This window comes from Pogoniulus pusillus, chromosome 8 (genome assembly GCF_015220805.1).
Source record: "Pogoniulus pusillus isolate bPogPus1 chromosome 8, bPogPus1.pri, whole genome shotgun sequence".
NCBI classification, from domain to species: Eukaryota; Metazoa; Chordata; class Aves; order Piciformes; family Lybiidae; genus Pogoniulus; species Pogoniulus pusillus.
In genome coordinates this window covers 17,236,457-17,257,485 of record NC_087271.1, presented here as the reverse complement: position 1 = coordinate 17,257,485, position 21,029 = coordinate 17,236,457, and the positions used below count along the sequence as shown (strand labels likewise).

The window sequence follows — 21,029 nt, the reverse complement described above, 5'->3', positions numbered from 1 at the left end:
TACTTCATGGTATCAGTGCTCACTCACTTTGTGTCTGTGGCTCTTCCTGGGTTATTTGAAAGTAGTAATTTTTGTGTAAGAACCAGTTTGTCAAGTTATCAAGGAAGGTCTGCCATGTAGCTCTCACCTCCTGTGTAGTCACATCATACTGACCTCCTCTAGCTAGTCAGAGGCAGTGATTTTCTGCCCTGGGATTCCAGGATGCAACTGGCAAGATGGGAAGGCTAGAATCAGGAGCTCCCCAGGGTGTGCTGCCTTAATAGGATTTTCAGAAAACATCTGTAAGACAGTTACCTCAGAAGAAAGCTGTGGAACGTGGCACAGCACTAAGGAGCCTCTTTTGCCAGTGGTCTGCAGCCCGTTGCTGGCTAGCAAGTGCTGAACCCTTTGTCAACAAAAGGCTGGGCTAGGGAGGTCTCTCACTTGGTGTAACCGTGGGCAGGGCACCACAACTGCTTTTAGCATGGTCACTGAAGCTGACTGTTTCCCCTCCGTTTTTGTTGTTCATCAGGTCTGGTTTGAGTCTATAATAATCTGACCCGGGCATATGAGCTTCCTGCTTGAAACTTGGCCTGATAGTAGGGAGATGTTTTCAGCCTGCAAACCCAGGAAACGCCAAGCCATAGTACAGCAGAGTTCTTCTGCCTTCCAGTGGTCTGTGAGCTTCTGAGCACTCAGTAACCATGCCTGTGTTGCCACCTTCAGCCCCAGTGTGACCACATTGCCTTTGGCAGAGAAAGTCAGTACATGTCTCTTCCTTACCCTGAACAGGTTTTGAACTCTATCTTGAATACAACTTTTCCTGAAGGAAAGAGAACTGAAGAGCCTTTGCCTGCCCAGTGCCAGTCTGCATTCCTAACTGAAAAGCAGCCTGGCCTCACACATAGACTGAAGGCCTCAAAGAGGCTCTACTGTTGACAGTTTTGCTGCCTGTTTCCTTTATTGTGTCTCACCCGGGAAGCTTCCCTGCCTGCACTGCTTGTGTTTGGGCTGGATCTGCTTACAGGGGTGTTGAGCTTTTTTCCCAGAGACACGGAGAATGATCTAGGATGGCAGAGGAGCACAGAAGGACAGTGGCTGAGGCATCTGCTGCTTCTGTTGCTTGGGCAGAAGTGCTCTGTAACATTTTCTGGGAGGGTTCAAGTCTCCAGCAGTGTCAGAGGTCTGTGGCTAAAGGTACCACACAAAAGATTCAAGTCCTGTGTGGTTAAGGCATCAGTGTGTTGTCTTACAGCTCTGGTGACCTGCCAGCCTGATGAATTCCAGTGTGGGGATGGAACCTGCATCCACGGGGCAAAGCAGTGTGACAAGGTGCACGACTGTCCTGACGACAGCGACGAGGCAGGCTGTGTGCAAGGTAGGTACAAACAGCTCTGCACTCCTGCTCTGTGCTGTCAGCCTGCAAGAGCTGCATGGCCTTTGGAAAGGGAAGAGACCCTTGCTGCTCCCCTGGGCCAGGCCAGGCTGCTCCCGGGAGAGTTTTAAGCTGCTCTGGCAGTGAGGTCGCTTGGGAGAGACACTTGTGCTGACCAGGCAGGCTGCACGACTTGAAAAGTCCCTTGCATGTTACCCAGGGCCTAATGTTCATTTGCTTAATCTCATCTCACTTCCGCTAATGACACCCTCCTGAAGCTTTGTGTCAGGCTTTTTGTGGTCACAAGCCGGGTCTAACTTAGTTGCTCTCCTCTCTTGCCCGACATGACAGAGTCAGCGTGTGAGAGTCCCAGCAAGTTTCAGTGTAAGAGTGGCGAGTGCATTGACGGAGGCAGAGTGTGCGATTCACATAGAGACTGCAGGGACTGGTCTGACGAGCCTCTGAAAGAATGTGGTACAGTACTTGCCTTCTACGTGTTGCTCCTGTTGTAACTTCTGCCCCTCTCCTCCATCTGCTCTTCACAGCTTTGAGTGTAACCACATGTAGCTGCTAATGCTATTTCTCACTCTGCTTCTCTTTCCTTGCCTTTATTCTCTCATCACTCTTCATGTGAATATAATTAGTAGCCTCAGCTGAGCAGCTGTAAGATTGATCTGTGCCCTTCTCAGCTTTTATTCTTGGAGGGATGTATGAACTAAGCATGGAACTAGGAACCAGGAGGTCCCCCTCTCCCCAGACGCTGCTGTCCCCTGCGGCACACACCAGTTTATTTAGCCTCATTGCTAAATTACCTTTTAATTGTAAGATTATGGTAACATCATAAAAGTTTAACATTGGGAACATGCTTTGAAGGTGAAAGCACACAGAGTGGCAGCAACAACTGAAAGATGACTTCAGCCATAACTACTCTGTGACACCATTTCTGGATTTTACCTGCTGCTTCACTCAGAAATAACAGCCAGTTGCCCTCAGTAGTGGCTGAGCTGAACAGAAAGCCTCTCCCCGTCACAGCCCCTGCCCCACCTTTCTGACTGGTCATTCTGAGCACTAGCCCCAGTCTGAAGCAGCACTCAGACATGTGGGGGGTTTCCGCCATGCAGAAATGTCTCAGGCATCACTTTCCATGACACTGTTGCAGCAGCAGTGTGGAGCTCAGTGTCTGTCTCTTGCGTGACTCGGATGCAGGAGGAGCTGTCAGCCTGCCCTGCGTCAGACAAGTATGTGTGCATGCCTGGTGAGGACGTTCCTACCTTGGCCTTCAGTGTGCCCTTGCTTTCTTCTCCACTAATCTGTATTTCCGAGTGGGTGCTGTGACTCGCCTGCCTGTGGAAGTCTCCTGAGAGAGCTTGCAGCCCAGTTTGCATCAGGGGCCTGGGCAGTGCAATGGCACAGCTGGCCTTGGTGCTCTGCCTTTTGGTGGTTCTGTCCCAGGCTGGCAGTGAAGTTTTTAGCTGAGCAGAGAATAGCTCCTTTAGAGAGCGGAATAACACGGATTGCTGTAGCACCCACGCACATACAATCCTCGTAGAAGGCAGGGGGTGCAGGACATCCTCCTCATCTTGGTGTCTCTGTCTAGCAGTGCTCTCTGAGATTCCCCTAAACACCATGGCAGAAGACAGATCCTCACTTGTCCTATTTTAGATAGGCAGCAAATATCCTGCCAAGTTTGGGTGAGGGGTAGCAGGTGCCCAGCAGAAGAACAGGCTAATGTCTCTTCTTGGTGTCTCCTCTGCTCCCATTGAGTGCAGTCAGTGAGCCAGCACTTGATTTACACCCTCTAAATCCATGCCACAAAGCACCTCTGAAGCCCTGGGAATCATCTAAGCAAGGGTTTGCTTGTTATTTGGAACAGTCTGTGTAGTGTGCTGCAGAGAGCAGTTGGGTATGTTTATGACCCAATTTGCCAGTGTAGGGACAGGTGATACCCATTAATGAACATCAAGCGGTGACCACGCCAGGAGGCTCTGCCACCTCCTCCTTGGAGCCAGTGACCCTGCTCTGTTAATGTATTGATACCTGTGTGTGTATTTTGGGAATGTGAAAGCATCCCAGAGCTGAGATGGACTTCCTTCTGGCATGGTATTTTCCTAGTCTTACTGACTTAATTGGCTCCTAGTTGTTTACATTCTCTTCCAAAAGCACTGGTTTAGTGACTCTGTTGGACTGCTCACCTGCAGTGTGCAAGGAAGCCAGAAGTAGAGGATGGATGAAAAGTTTACCTTTCAAGTGCATTATAGTTTGAAGCAAATCAGTCTGGCTTGTTGTAGTGAGCTTACTATCCCTGAAGTCCCACAGATTCTGTTCAGCAGGCTGACTTGGAGAAAGGACTTGGCTTTCACCTTGTGTAGCTTAAAGACTACAAGGAGTGTTGTTTCTGACAGGAAGCAGCTTCCCTCAGTCTCTCAGTTCCAGTTACAAGGACCCATTTGGTCTGGTTTTCATTGCTGCGCTTGAAAGCAGGATCAGAGAAGTGGCCTTGGATTAGACAGAGCCCCAGGAGAGGATGAAGGCTGTTGATTCATAAGTTGCACATTTGGGCTGATGGAGGCTGCTGGCAGAGACGTGGTGTGGGATGTATTTGTGGGAGGACTGTATCTCAGTGCTAACGAAGCATCTCTGACAGACTCACTTTGGTGTTTTCTGGAAGTTTCACATAGATCATTCCTTGGAGCTAGATGGGAAGATAGTACAGTACTTCAAAATAGCTGGCCCCTGGGGGATGAGACTCCCCCAGCATGAATTATTAAAGCTCAGAGACACTGCTCAGAAAAGTCAACATGAACCAGCACACAGGGAAGGAGTCTCCTGGAGAGAGCCCTTAGGTCCCTTGGAAGTTTCTCACATGTGGCAGAAGATGCTCCAAGCAGCAGCTCTCTGATGGGATGAGATGCAGAGCTTCACATCCACCGTATCCCCAGGGCTCCCTGTTCATTTAAACACTAGCTGTCAGTGATCCTGTGGTGGTGGTTTGGAATAATAAGAAGCGGTGGTGGCTTTCTGCCTGTGAAGTCACAGACAGGCTCTGCAGGGCCAGCTCCTGCCTGGGACATAGGGGAACATGTCTGACTGCACCTCTTGATTTTATTCAGCCTTACAAATGAGAACCCCCCCTCTGCCATGGATAATCTGCAGTATCCCTTCCAGGTGTCAATGAGTGTTCCATGAACAACGGTGGCTGCTCCCACATATGCAAAGACCTGAAGATTGGGTACGAGTGCGAGTGCCCGCCCGGGTACAAGCTTCTGGATAAGAAAACCTGTGGAGGTAATTGTCATGCAAACAGCAGTCCCTTGTGTTTTACCATACAGCGACATGATGATATTCACTTCAGCACTGCTCCACCACAGATGGTTTGATTTCGAGTTATTGATGGGTTTCAAACGCTCCTTTCAGACATAGACGAATGTGAGAATCCAGACGCTTGCAGCCAGATCTGCATTAATTACAAAGGGGACTACAAATGCGAGTGCTACGAGGGCTACGAGATGGACACCCTGTCCAAGAACTGCAAGGCTGTAGGTAAGGCAGCGCCACAGGCACTGACGCTCTGCTTGCTCAACAGCACAGCCCTGCTAAGAAAACATGCTGGAGGGGCTGGGGAACAGAAACAAAAGGAAACCAACAAAGCAAGCACAGACACAGACACCTCATATCGGGCAGCACAGCACTGCTGCAGTGAAAGCAGATGCATCTGCAGGCAAGAGCTACTGATTCTGCAGATCACAGTGCACAGAGCAAGCTTGCAGTCACTCACTGGCTGTTTGAAGCTGAAACTAGAAAAGAAAGTCTCTTGACAGGTGTTATTGAAAACAGTGCAGTAAAAACACTTATTGGTAGTGGTATTGAAAGGAGGAAAACATCCCAATTAAAGCATAGCAGGTTAGCCACCTCTCCACTCTGCCAGCTTCTTATGCAAATATCAACAGGAACAGCAGTTTGCAAAACTGAATGGTAATGCCAGAGAGACAGAGCTGACTTATGCAAGACAGCATCAACCATGCTGGGGGGTGCCAATAGTGGATCTCTGAGGGAAGGGTGAGTTACCTGCAATACAGAATTGCTTCAGTAGGGTTATGCTTCACATCCATGTGACCTCTTCCTTCCCAGGATCTGTATGGTATGCACTCTGTCCTGCTGTCCTCATAAAGTCTGTTAGCTTCTCTCCTACAGTGAGTTAGGACTGACCCAAATCCTGGGATGCTGATTTGTTTGTTGATTAGAAAATCTTGTTGTGCCCAGGAGCCCTATAGTACATGTCCCAGAGCCAGAACTTTGTCCCAGCCCTTCCCTTTTAGTGTCATGTTCCTCCATTCCTTGCCACTTGCTTCCGGTGTGATGTAAGCTCTTTACAAAGGAGACCTGCCAGTGACTGCTGGTTCTGTTATCATTTGCAACATGAGAGCTGAATGCAGGTCTTGGCTCAGCTGCTAGCCTGATGTGGTGTTGTCTGTGGCAGGCAAGAGCCCATACTTGATCTTCACCAATCGCCACGAGGTGCGCAAGATAGACCTGGTGAAGCGCGACTACTCCCGCATCATCCCCATGCTGAAGAACGTGGTGGCGTTGGATGTGGAGGTGTCAACCAACAGGATCTACTGGTGTGACTTGTTCTACCGAAAAATCTACAGGTGAGGGGCAAGAGAGGTGGGGATTGGCACCTTTCCGCAGCTGGGGCGCAGTCTGTACCCCTTGCAGGGTTCTGCACAGAGCAAGGCAGGGAACTCGGGGGCCTCTCTTGGCTCACAGGTTTACCTACTGTGACACAGGCTTTGTAAAGGTTGGGGGTTCAGGAACCAATAAAGAAATCAGGGGCTTGTGCAGTGACCTGATTCACTGAGGCAGGAAGGTGTCCTGTCACTGACAGGTCCCATCCAGCTACAGTAGACTCCTGTTTGCTGAATCCCAAGGCTGCTCAGCGATGCTGCAGGAGGCTGCTGCTGTGCCCTATGCTTGCTGCACGTCAAACCACAAAGGACTTGGCATCCAAAAGCACAGAGGAGGCAAAAAGTTGGGAGCAAGGAGGTAGCAGCACAGATAGGAGCTGCCCATAGCCAGTCTCTGCTAGATTGGATTTAAATACACAGCCTTGCCTACAGCACACATTCTATGATTGTCCTTCCCTCTCTTCCTTCAGCTGTTTTCTTGGCACGCAGCACAGTGTCAGGTGCCAGGGCTTGTGCCTGTGCCTGGTCAGAAATGCACTGCAGATCCCCTGTCTGCATGCTGATTTGCACAGCTACTGCACTCTGTTGCAGCCTCTGCTGTCATTTGTTCTGCTTTTTAGCTAATGATCAGCAAGAGGGTGAGTGGTTTCCGAGCGTGGGAGCCAAGCTGGGGTTTTCTGCAGGCTGTGGTAGCTCCCAGGCCGGTGGCAGGGAAATTGGCCCAGGTCGAGCTGAGCATTAAGAACTCAGGCAGACAGGTACCCTGCTCTGAAAACGGGGAGGTGGGTGAGAAGGAAAGCTGGCAGCTTGCACTGTGTCTGGCTCTGTAGGCACAGGCAGGCATGGGTAAGGGTTTTATATTCACACAGAGAGAATTATTCAAGACACACTGCTCCTTCTGCAGCTCCCTGACAGTGAATGCCCTGGGGTACTGGGGGCCACTGAGCAGTGTTCATACCCTGAACATGACTGTACCAAGCCTTCTTTCAAACAGCAGGATTTTCCTTTCCTACTCCTGCTTGCATTAGCTTGGTCATAAACCCCACCATTTCCACAGAGCAAGCTGTGCAATTACAGCTTAACAGGTAGTGTTCCTGTTTAAGACACTGCTCCTATAACCAAGATCAAGCTTCTAAACAAAAGGCCACTGTGTCCTTCCAGCAGAGAACAGGACTCCACCTGCAGGAGTGCTCTGAGGAAAAGTAGCCTGCACTTGAGAGGCTACTGCGAGATGAAGCTATGGTGCAGGAGGGAACTGGTGGCAAGAGAACCCATTTTTTCTGATGTTCATCTCACTTGCCTTTCCAGATCCTCCTCTATTGAGGTGATGTCCCCTTTGGGCTGTCAGAAGATCTTTTACAGTACTTATTACTGGGAGAATTGCAATGGCACCTGTTTCTCGGCTCTCCCATTCTGAAAGCTGCTGCAGCAGCAGCTTCCCCAGCAGTGCAGCAGGTCACACTGAGGGATAGTGCAGCAGCTCATGGCAGTGGTGGAAGTGTTGAACATGACCATTTCAGTGGAGGGGAATTACCTGACCTGGAGCTGCGATGTTAGAACATGACTGAAAAAGCAGCCTTTGAGAGGTCCTCAGACTCCTTGCAGAGCCCCAGTGACGCCATCCATTTGCTGCTGGGTCAGAGAAAACCAAAGGCAGTCCTTGCAGTGAAGATGTAGCAGCATGCAGTTAATCCAGACTGGCTCTGTGGGGCTGCTCCAGCCTGGGCCACAGGCCATACAACGCTGACAATTCCTGGGTTTAAACATTTGCTTCCAAGTCTCTGATACTGGAGAGCTCAGTTCCTGTTCCATGGGCAAAGGCAGGGTGGCCACTGAGCAGAGGATGTGAACCACCTTGCAGTTTCAGATGGCTGGGGGGAGCAGAAGCTTTGTGGTGTGTGTGACTTTTTTCAGATGTACCAAGTTACCCAAGAGCCAGACTGAGGTCTCAGAGGAGCTCTAGCTTGGTTCTCTCCCTGCAGCTGGTACTGGTGCAGGGCCAGCAAAGCAGACTCAGCCTGTGCTTGCAGAAGTGCAGCTGAGTTATTTCTGACCCATCCATAAGGAGCTTGCTACCTTTCATTAGGAGCTGGAAAGATTCTGAGGCTGCCTCTGACATTCAGTGAACATTTTCTTTGTATCTAAACAAGATCACTAGCCAGATTCATACAGCTCTATTAATTCCTTTGGTGAATCATCATTAATTACACAAGTCCTAATTCTGCAATACATTTTAAGTATGTCTGTGTGTTGAGTTCATCTCTGTCCAGCAGAGAACCAGAGATGCTATTCTTAAAGTCCATAACTCCCAGGGATTGAAGCCATTGAAGTTAACGTGCCTGAAGTGAGTCAAATGTTTGGCTGAGTTGTGCAGTTACAGCAGGAAGCAGGTAGGAAAATAAAAGGACAGCAGTGCCTGCCCTGCCTCGCAGATCCAGAGAGAGCAGAACAAGTTGCAGCAGAAAGAGGAAGGTTGTAGCGTGCAGCCATCACTTTCTGTCACTCATGCTGCCACATGGGCGTTTGCTTTCCACGGGGTTGCAGTGGTGCTGCCTGGCACTGAGCTGCTGAGGTCCATCCCCATGCACCTGTGCATGGCCCTCTCTGTGCCATTGGTCAGCCTTGCGACAGGTCCTGTGGTTGCCTCTGCAGTGCCTACATCGACAAAGCGAGCGACACGGCCGAGCAGGTGACTCTGATAGACAGCCAGCTGAACTCTCCTGAGGGACTGGCAATAGACTGGGTTCATAAGAACATCTACTGGACAGACTCTGGAAACAAGACCATCTCAGTGGCCACTGCAGATGGAAGCAGGAGGAGGACACTTTTCAACAGCGACCTCAGTGAGCCGAGAGCCATTGCTGTTGATCCCACACAGAGGTAGGTGTAAAGATCCCTTCACTAACAGATGTTCCAGGCTTCTTTCTGCCTCTTTACCAACTTGAGAGTGGTTCTCACCAAGACTTCAAGAGATGTAGATCCATTGAACTTTAGTGGGACCACTGAGATGGTTCAGCTGACCCTCCACAAGGAGTTTCTGGAAATAATGGTCAGGTTGTGTTTGATATGCCTGGTGCAGGCATGTAGGTTGTCCTGTGTTGTAGTCTGTCTGGGCTGCTTGCCTTGGTGAAGTCCACACACTGAGCAGACACACCAGGAGATGGTTTGCATGGGGTTGTGAGGTGAGGTGTGGCACTCTGGTGCAGGTTGTATGGCAGAGCAGGCTGTGTGGCAGCGAGACTGTGCGACTCGCACCACGTGTCAGAGTTCACTGGAGTGGCCGAGGGGCTTTGCTGTGCTAAACAGGAACAGGGCACCTCCTACTTCAAATAGTAGTGCAGATTTCTTACCCAGAGCCCAACTTACTATTCCCTTGCATTTCTGTTTCAGGTTCATGTACTGGTCTGACTGGGGAGACAAAGCCAAGATCGAGAAGGCTGGACTGAATGGCGCGGGGCGGCAGGTGCTGGTGACCGACAACATCGAGTGGCCAAACGGCATCACACTGGGTACGTGTCTGGGTTAGAGCTGCAGCATCCACTTGGGCTGACCTGCTGTTATTTTTACTGTGAAAGGGGGGGAACAAAACAGTTGCTTTTAGATGCTTAAAGGCAAAGGGAAACTTGGGGGGAGAGTGCAGAGCTGTTAGAACCTTCTGGAAGTGCAGGAGGCATCAGAGAGGCCTTGGTTGGTAGTCAGGATCTGCCTGTCTCAAAAGCAGTGTCAAGATACTTCACTGATGTATGCACAATACATCAAGGGAAGCAACACAGCCCTGCAGGAAATGCCCTGTTGATGTGGCTTCCCAGCTGCTATGGTTGGGGCCAGTGACATGGAATCCATCTTGGCCCTTATCTTGAGGACTTTTGTCCCTGCTGCCACACCAAATAGCAGGAGTGGACAGGAGGTTTCCTGCGCTCATGGGGCAGCAGGGGATAGCCTCTCCTGGAGTTAAACCCAGGATTTTAATACTTTGCAGATGTGATGCTTTGGTTTAGATTTGACAATTCTGGCCATGACAAGGATGTAGGAGGAAATGCTGCTACCCTTGCAGAGTGTTGAAGTGTTACTGCTGTGAACAAATAATGTTAGCATTTAGTAATTAAGAAATTAATTAATGACTTGTTTAATTAGAGAGTGTGTTTTGTGTTGGCACTCATCCACTTGCATTCTGGTTAGTGAATCTCATCCAAAATGAGCGAGTCTGCTCCAGGAAGAGAAATTCAGTGCTCTAATATTATAAATAAGATTGGGTCCTTCCCCGTTACTCTTACTTGTACCCTCCCCAAAACCTGGCTGGTTGTGACAGGAGTGTCCCCACCACCACCAGCATCCCCTCAGCATGCAGCACAAGAAGGGTTTCTGGGCACAGGATTTGTCTTTCCTGAAAAAGTGTAAGCCACGCAGCTCCTTCAGAGAGGTTGCACTGAACCACAGCTGATGATCTCCAGCAAGAGGCCAAGGAGCAAACAGCCTTGAGATGGATGAATTGGGCACTGAGTGCCTCTGGGAAGCCCAGAGTGCTGCTGGCCTGCACCTCCTGACAAAAGAGCCTGGTTGTGCAAAGCTGTCACACACCCCAGAATCTTCCTCCTTCTTAATCGTATTTATAGGGTCTTATCCCAGTGTTTCTGGGCACCAGTTCAAAATCAGAACTGGTGTTGAAAAGAAGGCTCAGTACTGAAGACATTGGTCATGCTGCCAGCAGAGAGAACACTGGGCAGGAGCTGTGTTGTGATTGTGCCTCCTTGCGTTTCACTGCTCAGATCTGCTGAATCAGCGTCTCTACTGGGTAGACTCCAAGCTGCATTCCTTGTCCTGCATTGATGTCAATGGCAGCAACAGGAAAGTCCTCATCTCTTCTGTGGATGACCTGAGCCACCCCTTCGGCCTAGCAGTGTTTGAGGTAAGAGTCAAACAGGCTGCAAGAGGGCTCAGAGCTCAAACTGGTCACAAGATTTGCCTTTTGCATAGCACAGAAAGCTCAGCCAGGGCCTTTGCTGAAAGCACTTAACTTGGCCCAGGTTCCATAGGGAGAACTGTTTTCTACAGGCCCTAATGAGGAGCAAAGTGTTGTGCCATGCTCTTACCTCTTCTGGCACCAGGGCACTTGTGAGGGGCTGGCAGTGCCCAGCAGAACCCTTCCCTCAGAACTGGGAAGTGGGGGATGGGTTTTCCATGCTGTGAGCTGAGTCAGCTGTCTGTCATACAGAGGCCAAGGAGAAGGCACTTACCGAGATCAGCAGGTGGGACAACTCTTCTCTGAGTGACACTGCAACACTTTTGTCATCTTCTGAAAGCTGGACTTTGAGGGCTGCCTGGGCTCCAAGCAGGCTCACAGCCTGTAGCAGAGCATTCTGCTGCTCTCAGCAGCTTTGGTTCATACCATCTTTGCTTACCTGTGTTGCATTTGCTGGTGCCCACAGAGCCCTCTGGGAAGGACAGCCCCTTAGATTTTGTTGTGTTGGCTGGTTGTTCCCACTGTCCACCCCAGCACCTGCAGAAGTGTCCTCAGAAACGTTTTCAGCTCTCAGGGCAAGACACTGCAGGGGCTCCTGCTGCACTTGCTGAGCACCAGTGCACTGCTGAGGCTGGGCACTTGGCATAGAAAGGTGCTTGCTCACCTAGTTCTGAAAGGGACAGGCAGTTTTCTTTCAGGCTGAACTGCTCTAGTTAGGGCACACAAATCTTGCCACACATCACAGAAACTTCCCTGTTCGCAGAGTTAGAGCTCTGGTCCTACAAAGCCACGAGCCTGTTGTCAGAAGGGCTGCCAGCTGCCCCCCAGCCATGTGTGTTCCACTGCAAACCCGGCTGGGCCTGTGGATTCAGTGCTCTTGGACTATCCAGTGTCACACCACAGTTAATAAGAGAGTACAGCTCAAGCCTCAAATGGCTTTGGGGAAAAAAACTAAGACCTGCTGAAACTACCTAAATGGGCATCCACATCTCACCCTTAGTTTATACCCAGGCACCTGGTGGCAGGACCAGAGCTAAAAGCTTCCTTGCAGGGTGTATTTCATGCTTAAGATCCTGAAGCATGTGTCTGAAACTGTATTCCCCATCCTGTCTTAGTAGCTCACAACTATTGTGGGCTATGGAAGACATAATTCAAGTCCCTGCTTTGCCTGGGTGGAAGCAAGGAGCCAGTCTAGCTCTTCCACTCTTCCTTCCCTGTTAGAGAACTGCCAAGTATCACTAGCCTGGGGCAATGAAGTCTTCTCTCCTGTAGCTAAGCTCCTGTCTGTGACGATTTAAATGATTATGGGAACAAAAGCTTCAGCTTTGGCACCTCGCTGGGTAAGCTACAGCAGAGGAAGCTGCCTAGTGAGGGTGGCTTCTTTTCGTTTCATCTGACTCGGCAAACCCCTCTTGCTTAAACTCTTTACTCCTCCCCTGGTGTCTGACTCTGGGCATAGGTTTCACAGAATCACAGAATGTCAGGGACTGGAAAGGACCTCAAAAGCTCATCCAGTCCAACCCCCCCCACCACCAGAGGAGCATCACCTATAGCAGGTCACACAGGAACACATCCAGGCAGGTTTTGAATATCTACAGAGAAGGAGACTCCACAACCCCCCTGGGCAGCCTGTTCTGGGGTTCTGTCACTCTCACAGGGAAAAAAATTCCTCCTCATGTTTAAATGAAACTTTCTGTGCCTCCACTTCGACCATTGCCCTGGCATCACTGAGCAGAGCCTGGCTCCATCCTCTTGGCACTCACCCTTTAGGTCTCTATAAACATGAATGAGGTCATGCTTCAGGCAACTCCTCTCCAAGCTAATGAGCCTCAGCTCCCTCAGCCTCTCCTCGTAACAGAGGTGTTCCATTCCCTTCATCATCTTTGTGGCTCTGTGCTGGACTCTCTCAAGCAGTTCTGTGTCCTTCTTGAGATTTTGCTGCTGCATCAGTGTTTGGAAGGATCTCTTGGGTCATTTATCCTCTACAGAGCCTTCCTCATCTGTTAGAGTAACAGGCTTTGGATTATTTGCCCTTGTTCCACATCAGCAATGTCTGTGCTTATGGAGGTAGAGGTGGATTTGAGCCAGCAAATCCCATGCTGTTTGACAGCTGCTTTGGCCTCTTCATGGATACCTGCTCAATGCAGGCCTTACATTTGGAATGCAGGAAAAAATCAGCAGAGATAACAGAAGTTTCTAGCACAGCCCTTTGGCTCTGCTCATGATCTTCAAGAAACAATTGCTCAGAAGCAGAATGGGTGAAGCTCTTCTGTGCTTCACTAGACTTCTGCTCCCTGGTCCCTGTCTCACAGCTCCTCACAACCACTAAGTACTTACAAACATGTAAGGTTGCTCTGCCTTGGGACAGCAGGCAGAAATGAGAGTCTCCTAACATGGGAAAGAAAAGCAAAAGACTGCAGATAGAAGTAGCATAAACTGAGGTGCCCCAAGGCAGGAACAGAATGTGTTGGCTTTGTGACTGCCGGAGGTTAATCCATCTTGAGTTGGATTTGAGCAGAGCCAGGTCAGAAATATTCTGCCTTTCCTGCAGGACAGGGTGTTCTGGACTGACCTGGAGAATGAAGCAATCTTCAGTGCAAATAGGCTGAATGGCTTGGACATCTCCATTTTGGCAGAAAACCTCAACAACCCTCACGACATTGTGGTGTTTCATGAGCTAAAGCAACCCAAAGGTAAGGCACCCTCAGGGTACCATGGCCCTGGTGAAACAGAAAGCACAGGTAATGATAAGAAATCAATGCCAAATGTTTGAAGGTCCTGCATAATTAATTCAGCAGCACTTATTGAGAAGCCTGCAATGTGTTACGAGCTGTGTAATTGTTGTCTTTGGTACCAGTGAGTTACTCTCCTCCCTGTGCTGCTCACCAGTCATTACTTACTTGGGTGGGGTTTATAGCAGCATGTGGGGTTTTGCTCTGCTCCAAACTATGAAGGTGCTTAAGCAGCCCGATTAATTGAGGGAGTGGAGCAGTCTTCTTAGGCAACCTGCTGTTTCTTTGCCAAGAAATAGATCGTTAGAAAAATACTTTGTCTTTTGTTCCACCCTTGAACAGCTCCAGATTCCTGTGAGCTTAGTCCCCAGCCCAACGGAGGCTGCGAGTACTTGTGTCTTCCTGCACCCCAGATCTCTCCCCACTCTCCCAAGTACACCTGTGCCTGTCCTGACAACTTGTGGCTGGGTCCTGACATGAAGAAATGCTACAAAGGTAAACACAATCAAGTCCCTGTTTCGCTATTCCAAGATAATCCTGCTTAGAGGGAATAGATTTCCTGATGCTGGAACACAGACACCAGGCTTTCGGATTCTGCTCCTTGCTGTCTCCTGAACCAGCACCGTGGCGTCCTCTTCCTGGAAAGCTTCTCTTTGAAAGCATAACCAGAAAAAGACACAGTAGGAAAGGGAAAAAAGGGATAAGGTCCAGTTCTAGAGGTGTGAATGGTTGATAAATCATTGAAATTTGACACATCAGTGCCCTACTGGTGTGGACCTGGAGAGACCACATGCTGCCAGTGTCCTGAAGAGACAGGTCCTTGCAGCGTAGTTGTTCCTGACATGCAAATAGCTCCTAGTACAAATTCAGCATCTTCCAAGGTACTGAAAAAGACCACAAGATTTTGAACTTCTTACCTGTCCTCCATGCAGACAGTTTTACTGCTGTTAAGAAATTAAGGTTAGATTTGGGAAGTAGTTTCTGGAGCTTCAGGCAGAGAAACTATGGATAGTCTGACTGCTAGTAAACAGAACTGCAGTTTGGCTGCTGCTTCTGCTCAGTGAATGTAACAATCCTCCCTGATTTATACCCCTGTGATTTGCTCTGAGTTACTTCTCTTTAACCAAATTTCAATGCTGCTCTTGCTTTTCAGACCTTCCAACTACTTCCACTACTGTACTGGTTCCTACAACTGCAGCACCACGCAGCACTGGTACCACAACCATCACAGCTGTCCTTGGCAGTGCCAGCAATGCCACCAACGGCATCCCCAAAGCTGTGTCAGAAGCTACCATCACCACCCCCACTTTTCATTTACCATCCACAACATCTATCCTGATAGACTCTGAAATGACCACTGGAAACAGCAATTTATCCCAGCACTGTAAGAGAACAAGATTCCCCTTTTCCTCTATATCATATAGCCTTTTGCACTGGTGGGAGACCTGCCAGAGCATTCGAGATGGGTCAGATGCAGGCCCATCCTGCTGGCAGTGGGCCCTGCCAGGTGCTCTTTCTGCAGGGGTCTGTGCTGTGGTGGCTGATGTGACTCAAGTCGCTCAGGATGTTAGGGGACTTGTGCCCAATACTAGTTCATCCTGGCTCCAGTGTTGTTTGTGGATCATTCTATAAGCATGTCACCTATTTCAGTTGTTTAATGATTCGTGTGAGCTAGCACAAGGTGTGGGTGAAAAATGACTCCTGTCCAGCTTGAGCCCTGCTGGACATTTGCAATCACCAGCATCTCTTTGTGTGGCTGTGCTCTCTGTGTTGCTGTTGCCACGACACAGGACTGTTTGCATTACATAGCAGAACAGTATCCTAGCGGAGACCTCTACCAGGCTCTCCTCCAGTTTAGCCCACATAAGAAGGAATGAAACACCAACCTCCTATCTCAGTGCCAACAGGCAATTCCTCTGGGCAGTGCTGCTAAGGTTATTCAGAAAAGCTGAGCTGCTTTTGCAAAATAAAATTAACAAATCCTAGTCCAGAGAGAAAGCTTCACTCATCAGGACTCATTTGAGACCTCAGACTGCTGTATGTTGTGTTCAGAACTGCACAATTCTTCCTTTCCCTGAGCCTTGTACTGAGCAGAGCAGGCAGTCTGCATTGCACCTGGAGAGCCACAGTAAACCTCCCTGTTTGCCTAGGGCCTGTTTGGAGGGGCAGCAAGGCAGCATCCTCAGTGCTGCCCTGGCAGCACAGCAGCCCGTTGCTAAAATTAATTTATTCAAAGCTCCTTTTGCACTGACTTCTTTCAAATGGTGCAATTAACTTTTATAACAGGCAAAGTGGCACATTTGAGCTAGGCTGGCTCACTAGTAAGTAAATAATTATGCAATAGAAGAAGCTGCCACAGGGAGATACTAAGAGGGATAATTTGCCCTTTAAGTCCCATCAGTTGGTCTATCAAAAGGCAGACTCCAGTCAGTGCTTCCTCTCAGTTCCTGATACCATAGCAAAAAAACCTTTTCTGTGTTGATGCCCTATTACAAGAGCTTGAAGCAAACATTTTTAAGTATGTAACTTGAAAGGTCTATAGATAACATCTTTAGTATTCTTTTCCCCTCATTAATTTATTTCTCTCTTAAGCACAATACCAAGTTTTGGGTGCTGAGACAGACTACAGCCTCAAGTGGTGCACGTTGACTAACTCCTTAGGTGTAAATAAAGAAAGAAGAGAAAGCAAAGCAGTGGAGAAGGCTTTGGACTCGGTTCTTTGGCAGCATAATTGTGGCAGTACTAGAAAACATTGTAGTGTGGATTTTGAAGAGTGCTTTTTGCCATCCCTGCATAGGTGCATGGAGTTTCCATTAAATGTGCCAGTTTCTCAAACTAGCCTCTTTTGTTGTGCTCCAAGCCCAAGTACTGCCCGGGGCTCATATTTGGTTAGAGCTCCTCTCTGGCAGTGCCATGCTGAGCACTTGCCTTCCCTAGCCATGCTTTCCTGGAGTGTAGTTTGTAATCCTGTGAGGGCAGCAACACCTCATGGCCAGGCTGTTCATTGTTCCTAGGAGGAAACAGCTCAGCTTAGCTAACATCTTGTGAGCAGATGCTTTTTATCTTCTCCATGGACATTTTATTACAAAAGCTTTTGTAAACTCTTTAATTACAAAAGCTTTCCGATGGGTTGCTGACATAAAACACCCTTTAGACTTGGCTTTCAGACCAGCCAATGAGTGAAGTGATCACAACTTCTTCTGTGATTGCAGATGCAAATAATGACCAAGGCTTTGATTCAACTGTGACAGCAGCTGTGATTGGAATTGTCATCCCTGTGGGTAAGCTGCTTTGATTTAACCTTCAAAGATCACAGCAAAATATCAGTGTAAATACACTCCTCTGATTTCCAGGGGTGGGGAAGAGTGCAGGAACTGCTGCTGGAGAAAAGCAGCCTGGCTCTGCGGAAACTGTTTAATCGTGGATATCTGCATGGGACCATCCTAGCAGATCCATGCCTGGCTGAGAGCCCTTTCTTTCTCCTTTCCTCAGTGGTCATTGGCTTGCTGTGCATGGGGGGATACCTCATCTGGAGGAACTGGAAACGGAAGAACACCAAAAGTATGAATTTCGACAATCCAGTATACAGGAAGACAACAGAGGAGGAAGATGAAGATGAAATCCACATTGGGCGGACTGCCCAGATTGGACACGTTTACCCAGCAGTAAGTATCTGAGACCACTGCTGATGGAGACTCATTTCATTATGGGTTTAGATGCAGAATTCCCTCCAGCCAGTTACAGTTTGAGTTATTTGCCATACAGTGACAACCCCCAGAAGTTCAGTAATCACTGAGTGGGCAGGAGCCTGGTTTGCAGGCAGCTCACGTAGGTGCCTCAGAAGCTAGTGGTCTGTACCAGGAGATGCTGTGTTCAGATGCAGAACAACTGTCCTAATCGATATAGCTGTCAGCTGGCAAGTGTCAAGCTAGCTGAGGAGCTCAATACCTGACAGCTGATCATTTATCCTCTGCCAGATGCTATTGCATCTGTGCTTAACCTGCTACCAAGTGCGTGACCACCCTTAAGGATAGCTTGAGCTTCTTTGCAAAGCAGGAAGAGCATTTTCTCTATAATGTAACATGGTAAAGAGTAAAGTCCCTCACAAGGGGCAGTGAAGGAGGTTTTCTTTAAGAAGTGATGGCAAGTTGCCTCAGCAAGATGAAGCTTTTAAAAAGCAAACATTTTGATAGCAGTTGCTGTGCATGCAGGAGCAAGAGGATCTGTTCTGTGTCAGGGCAGTGAATCTGCAGAGGAGCATACTCCTGGGCAGCACTCCTGCTGAGATGCAGCACTGGCACTTTCAACTGCTGTGTGTTTGCAGAAGAGCGTCACAATGCCAAAGCACTGAGCAGAGGCTGTAGAGCTTCTGTCTGCAGGCAGGCCCCTAAGAAACACCCCTCTTATCTGAAGGTCACACTAGACAAGGTGTTGTCCCTTACATGGAACTTGACCCAGTGCACAAGGGAATTATCTTTCTAAAGCCTCTTTAGTAACACTTGATTGAGCAACACCATTTGAAAGGAAAGAGTCAGTGCAGAGAATAGATTTGTGGCCAAACTGCAAGAGACAAGCATGAGATTTGAAGCAGGAGTGCAGGTTAACACCAGCATCCATCTGGATGCGCTCCTGTGCGATCTGAGCTTCCTGGTGTGGCAAGGGGGTTGGACATGATGATCTATACAGGTCCCTTCCAACCCTGTGATCCTGCAGTCCCCGGTCACAAGTCGTCAGCTGTGGTTTTCTCCCCTCGCAGCGCGTGGCGTTAAGCTTAGAAGACGATGGGTTGCCGTGAAGAGGAAGCTGCTGCTCCAGATACCACACTGAACAAAGCGACATCGGATCACACAACCTGCTTCTTTGGGTTTTGTGGGTTTGGGTTTTTTTTCCTTTTCTTTTCTTGTTTTGATGGTTATTTATGTTGCAGAAGGGTAACCACAAAGTTATAATGAACTGCAAACATCCAAAGGATGTGAGAGTTTTGTATGTATAATCTTTTATACACGTTTTAACTTGTTGCACTACCCATTTGTGATAGTGAGTAAGTGAACAGCTGAGCTACTAACTTGATGTACATAACCAGCCAGGCTGAAGGTTAGGTAGCTTTGCTTTCTTTGAAGACTTATATTTATAGATATTTTGTAAATATGTTGAATATGCTTTGTGGCTATCCATCAACATAAGTACAACAAATCCTGTACAGGTGGTTTAGAACTATTTATTAACAAAATCTGGGTTATAAGATCTGCTCTGTAAATACAGTAGAAGAGTGAGAGTATTTATTTTTTGGTATGTTTGGCTTGCTGTGCATAGATTATCTGTGTATATATCTATCTAGACTAGATAGATATATAGGCATATAAATATATACATATATATAAAAGATATATACATCTATTTTAAAACTACTAGCCTATGTTTATGAACATTAGGGATAATTGAATTTTTACAGGATATTTGAGAAGCTTGAAATCTAAGGACACAAAGTCAGAGCAAGCTGCAGGGTGAGACAGCTGAAGCGCTTCTGTAACAGACAGAGCTGCTGCTTTCTCATCTGGCTCCTAAAGGGCTGCTTTTGCATTTCACTGTCCAGGAAGATCCATCTGCTGCGCTTGCAACTGTAGAGCTGCTGCCTACAGCAGTTCAGGAGCAACTCCTACAATGCCCAGTTTTTTTCTGTTGTATTGTTGCTTTTCACAGCCTGGTACAAATCTGATTTAAGTTCTTGGTTGGTTTGTCGCTAAATGTAAATCTAAATGCTTTTCCCCAGTGGGAGTCCTGCACCTCTCAAAATTAGCAGGAACAAAGACTAAGCCATACAGACTTGCATAATCCAAAGTGAGCACTGTCAGCTGGCTCATCAGGACATGAAAACCAACACAGTAACGGAAGTTAATTCCTTCCCTCCTTGCCCTCTACCCTGCTCACACTGATCAAGTTCACATTGAGGAGATGCTGTAGGGCAGTGTCTTGGTTCAGCATATGCAGCGATTCCCTTCCAGATGCTGCCGTTACCTCTTAGTCCATCCCCCGCACCACAGTGCATCAGGTGAGGAGGCTAAAGGAGAGTGAAGATTCACAGCTTAGCAGAACAATCATTCATTCTATAAGATTCCCAGGGAGTTCCATGGGAAGTGAGTATACTTTCCTAGCATAATAGACTAGCACCTCTTTGAACTCTTACCAGAAGCCACAGACAGCTTCTCAGTGTTCTTCCACCAGTCCAAGCTTTTGTATTCCAGCAAAAGAGCTGATTCTTGACTAAGAAAAGGGAGACAGCCCTAGTCTGCATTATGACCATAGTGTGTACCCTCAACTTACACCATGGCATCAATACCCAACATCATCCCAGTCCAAGTCTAGATTTTAAAGCAGTGGAAAAGCTGAGCTACATAATTACTGTTTAAGGTATGAAGCTCTGTTTCTGCAAACCCATGCACTGTGTGCATGAAGAAGAACAGCAAGAAGAGGCTATATGTGATCACTGTAACTAACAGAGGACTGTAAATAGCTTTGGAAGTTCTACAGTTTTGATACTTTTTTAAGCACACAGAGGTGAACAGACCTGTACAAACCCTGTAGAAAAGGCTGCCCTTTTTTCAGGCCACTGTAAATGGACGCAATGTGCAGTGCTGACTTCAGCCTTTACAGATTTCTAACTACTGAGAAGTCAAACACCAAATCTGTTTTGTAAGAAATTAATTATTTTCAATAATGGTTTGGATTGTTAGGGTTGTTGTTTAACATTGTAATCATTTCTGATCTCTGTCTTTGTCACGTTGCAGTTCTGTTAGAGTAAGTCCTTGCTTGGTGCCTTTTGTGTTTCAGTTTTTCTGTTAGGGACAAAAGGAGCAGGGAGGGGTGGGGGTGTGCCGAGTGTGACACTTGCTGTACTACCATGGAGGAGGAGACCTGCAAACCAAATCACACATTTGTACAACAGTGCACTGTTTCTAGAGAAAGATTAAATTTTTTTATCTGGGACTACTGAACTCATTACTTTGTAGTGCCTGAAACAGCATTCTACACCTGGGGCTGTGTCAGAGCTGGCTCTGTGCTTTCCCTAGCTCTGGTGAGCAGTAGATGTCATGATTTCCTTGAGCTGAACAATTACAGCAGTGATGTAACTACAACCAGTGAAACTCTCAGTGACACACCAGTCCTTACCCACTGTGAGACAGCTCTGCCTCAGAAGTGGATGCTGTGTACAACAGACCTGCTGTAGTTTAGCTGTGACCACTGCCTGCAAAACACTCAGTTTCCTCCAGCCTTTGGCAAAGCACAGCTACAGAAGCTGG

At 48.1% G+C, this 21,029-nt stretch overlaps 1 protein-coding gene across 1 annotated transcript in view; it reads left to right on the top strand.

Annotated features, from left to right (window-relative positions):
• LRP8 (LDL receptor related protein 8) overlaps positions 1-20,715 on the top strand; it is a 207,740-nt gene extending 187,025 nt beyond the window's left edge. Inside the window, exons 6-19 of the mRNA XM_064147399.1 lie at positions 1,235-1,357; positions 1,706-1,828; positions 4,520-4,639; positions 4,769-4,894; positions 5,832-6,003; positions 8,692-8,919; positions 9,430-9,548; positions 10,806-10,945; positions 13,551-13,692; positions 14,074-14,226; positions 14,885-15,115; positions 16,944-17,012; positions 17,224-17,396; positions 18,488-20,715. Of these exons, the coding sequence (XP_064003469.1) occupies positions 1,235-1,357; positions 1,706-1,828; positions 4,520-4,639; positions 4,769-4,894; positions 5,832-6,003; positions 8,692-8,919; positions 9,430-9,548; positions 10,806-10,945; positions 13,551-13,692; positions 14,074-14,226; positions 14,885-15,115; positions 16,944-17,012; positions 17,224-17,396; positions 18,488-18,526 (1,958 nt within the window). The 3' untranslated portion in view covers positions 18,527-20,715. The remainder of the gene's footprint in view (positions 1-1,234; positions 1,358-1,705; positions 1,829-4,519; positions 4,640-4,768; positions 4,895-5,831; positions 6,004-8,691; positions 8,920-9,429; positions 9,549-10,805; positions 10,946-13,550; positions 13,693-14,073; positions 14,227-14,884; positions 15,116-16,943; positions 17,013-17,223; positions 17,397-18,487) is intronic.
• The last annotated feature ends 314 nt before the right edge of the window (positions 20,716-21,029 follow it).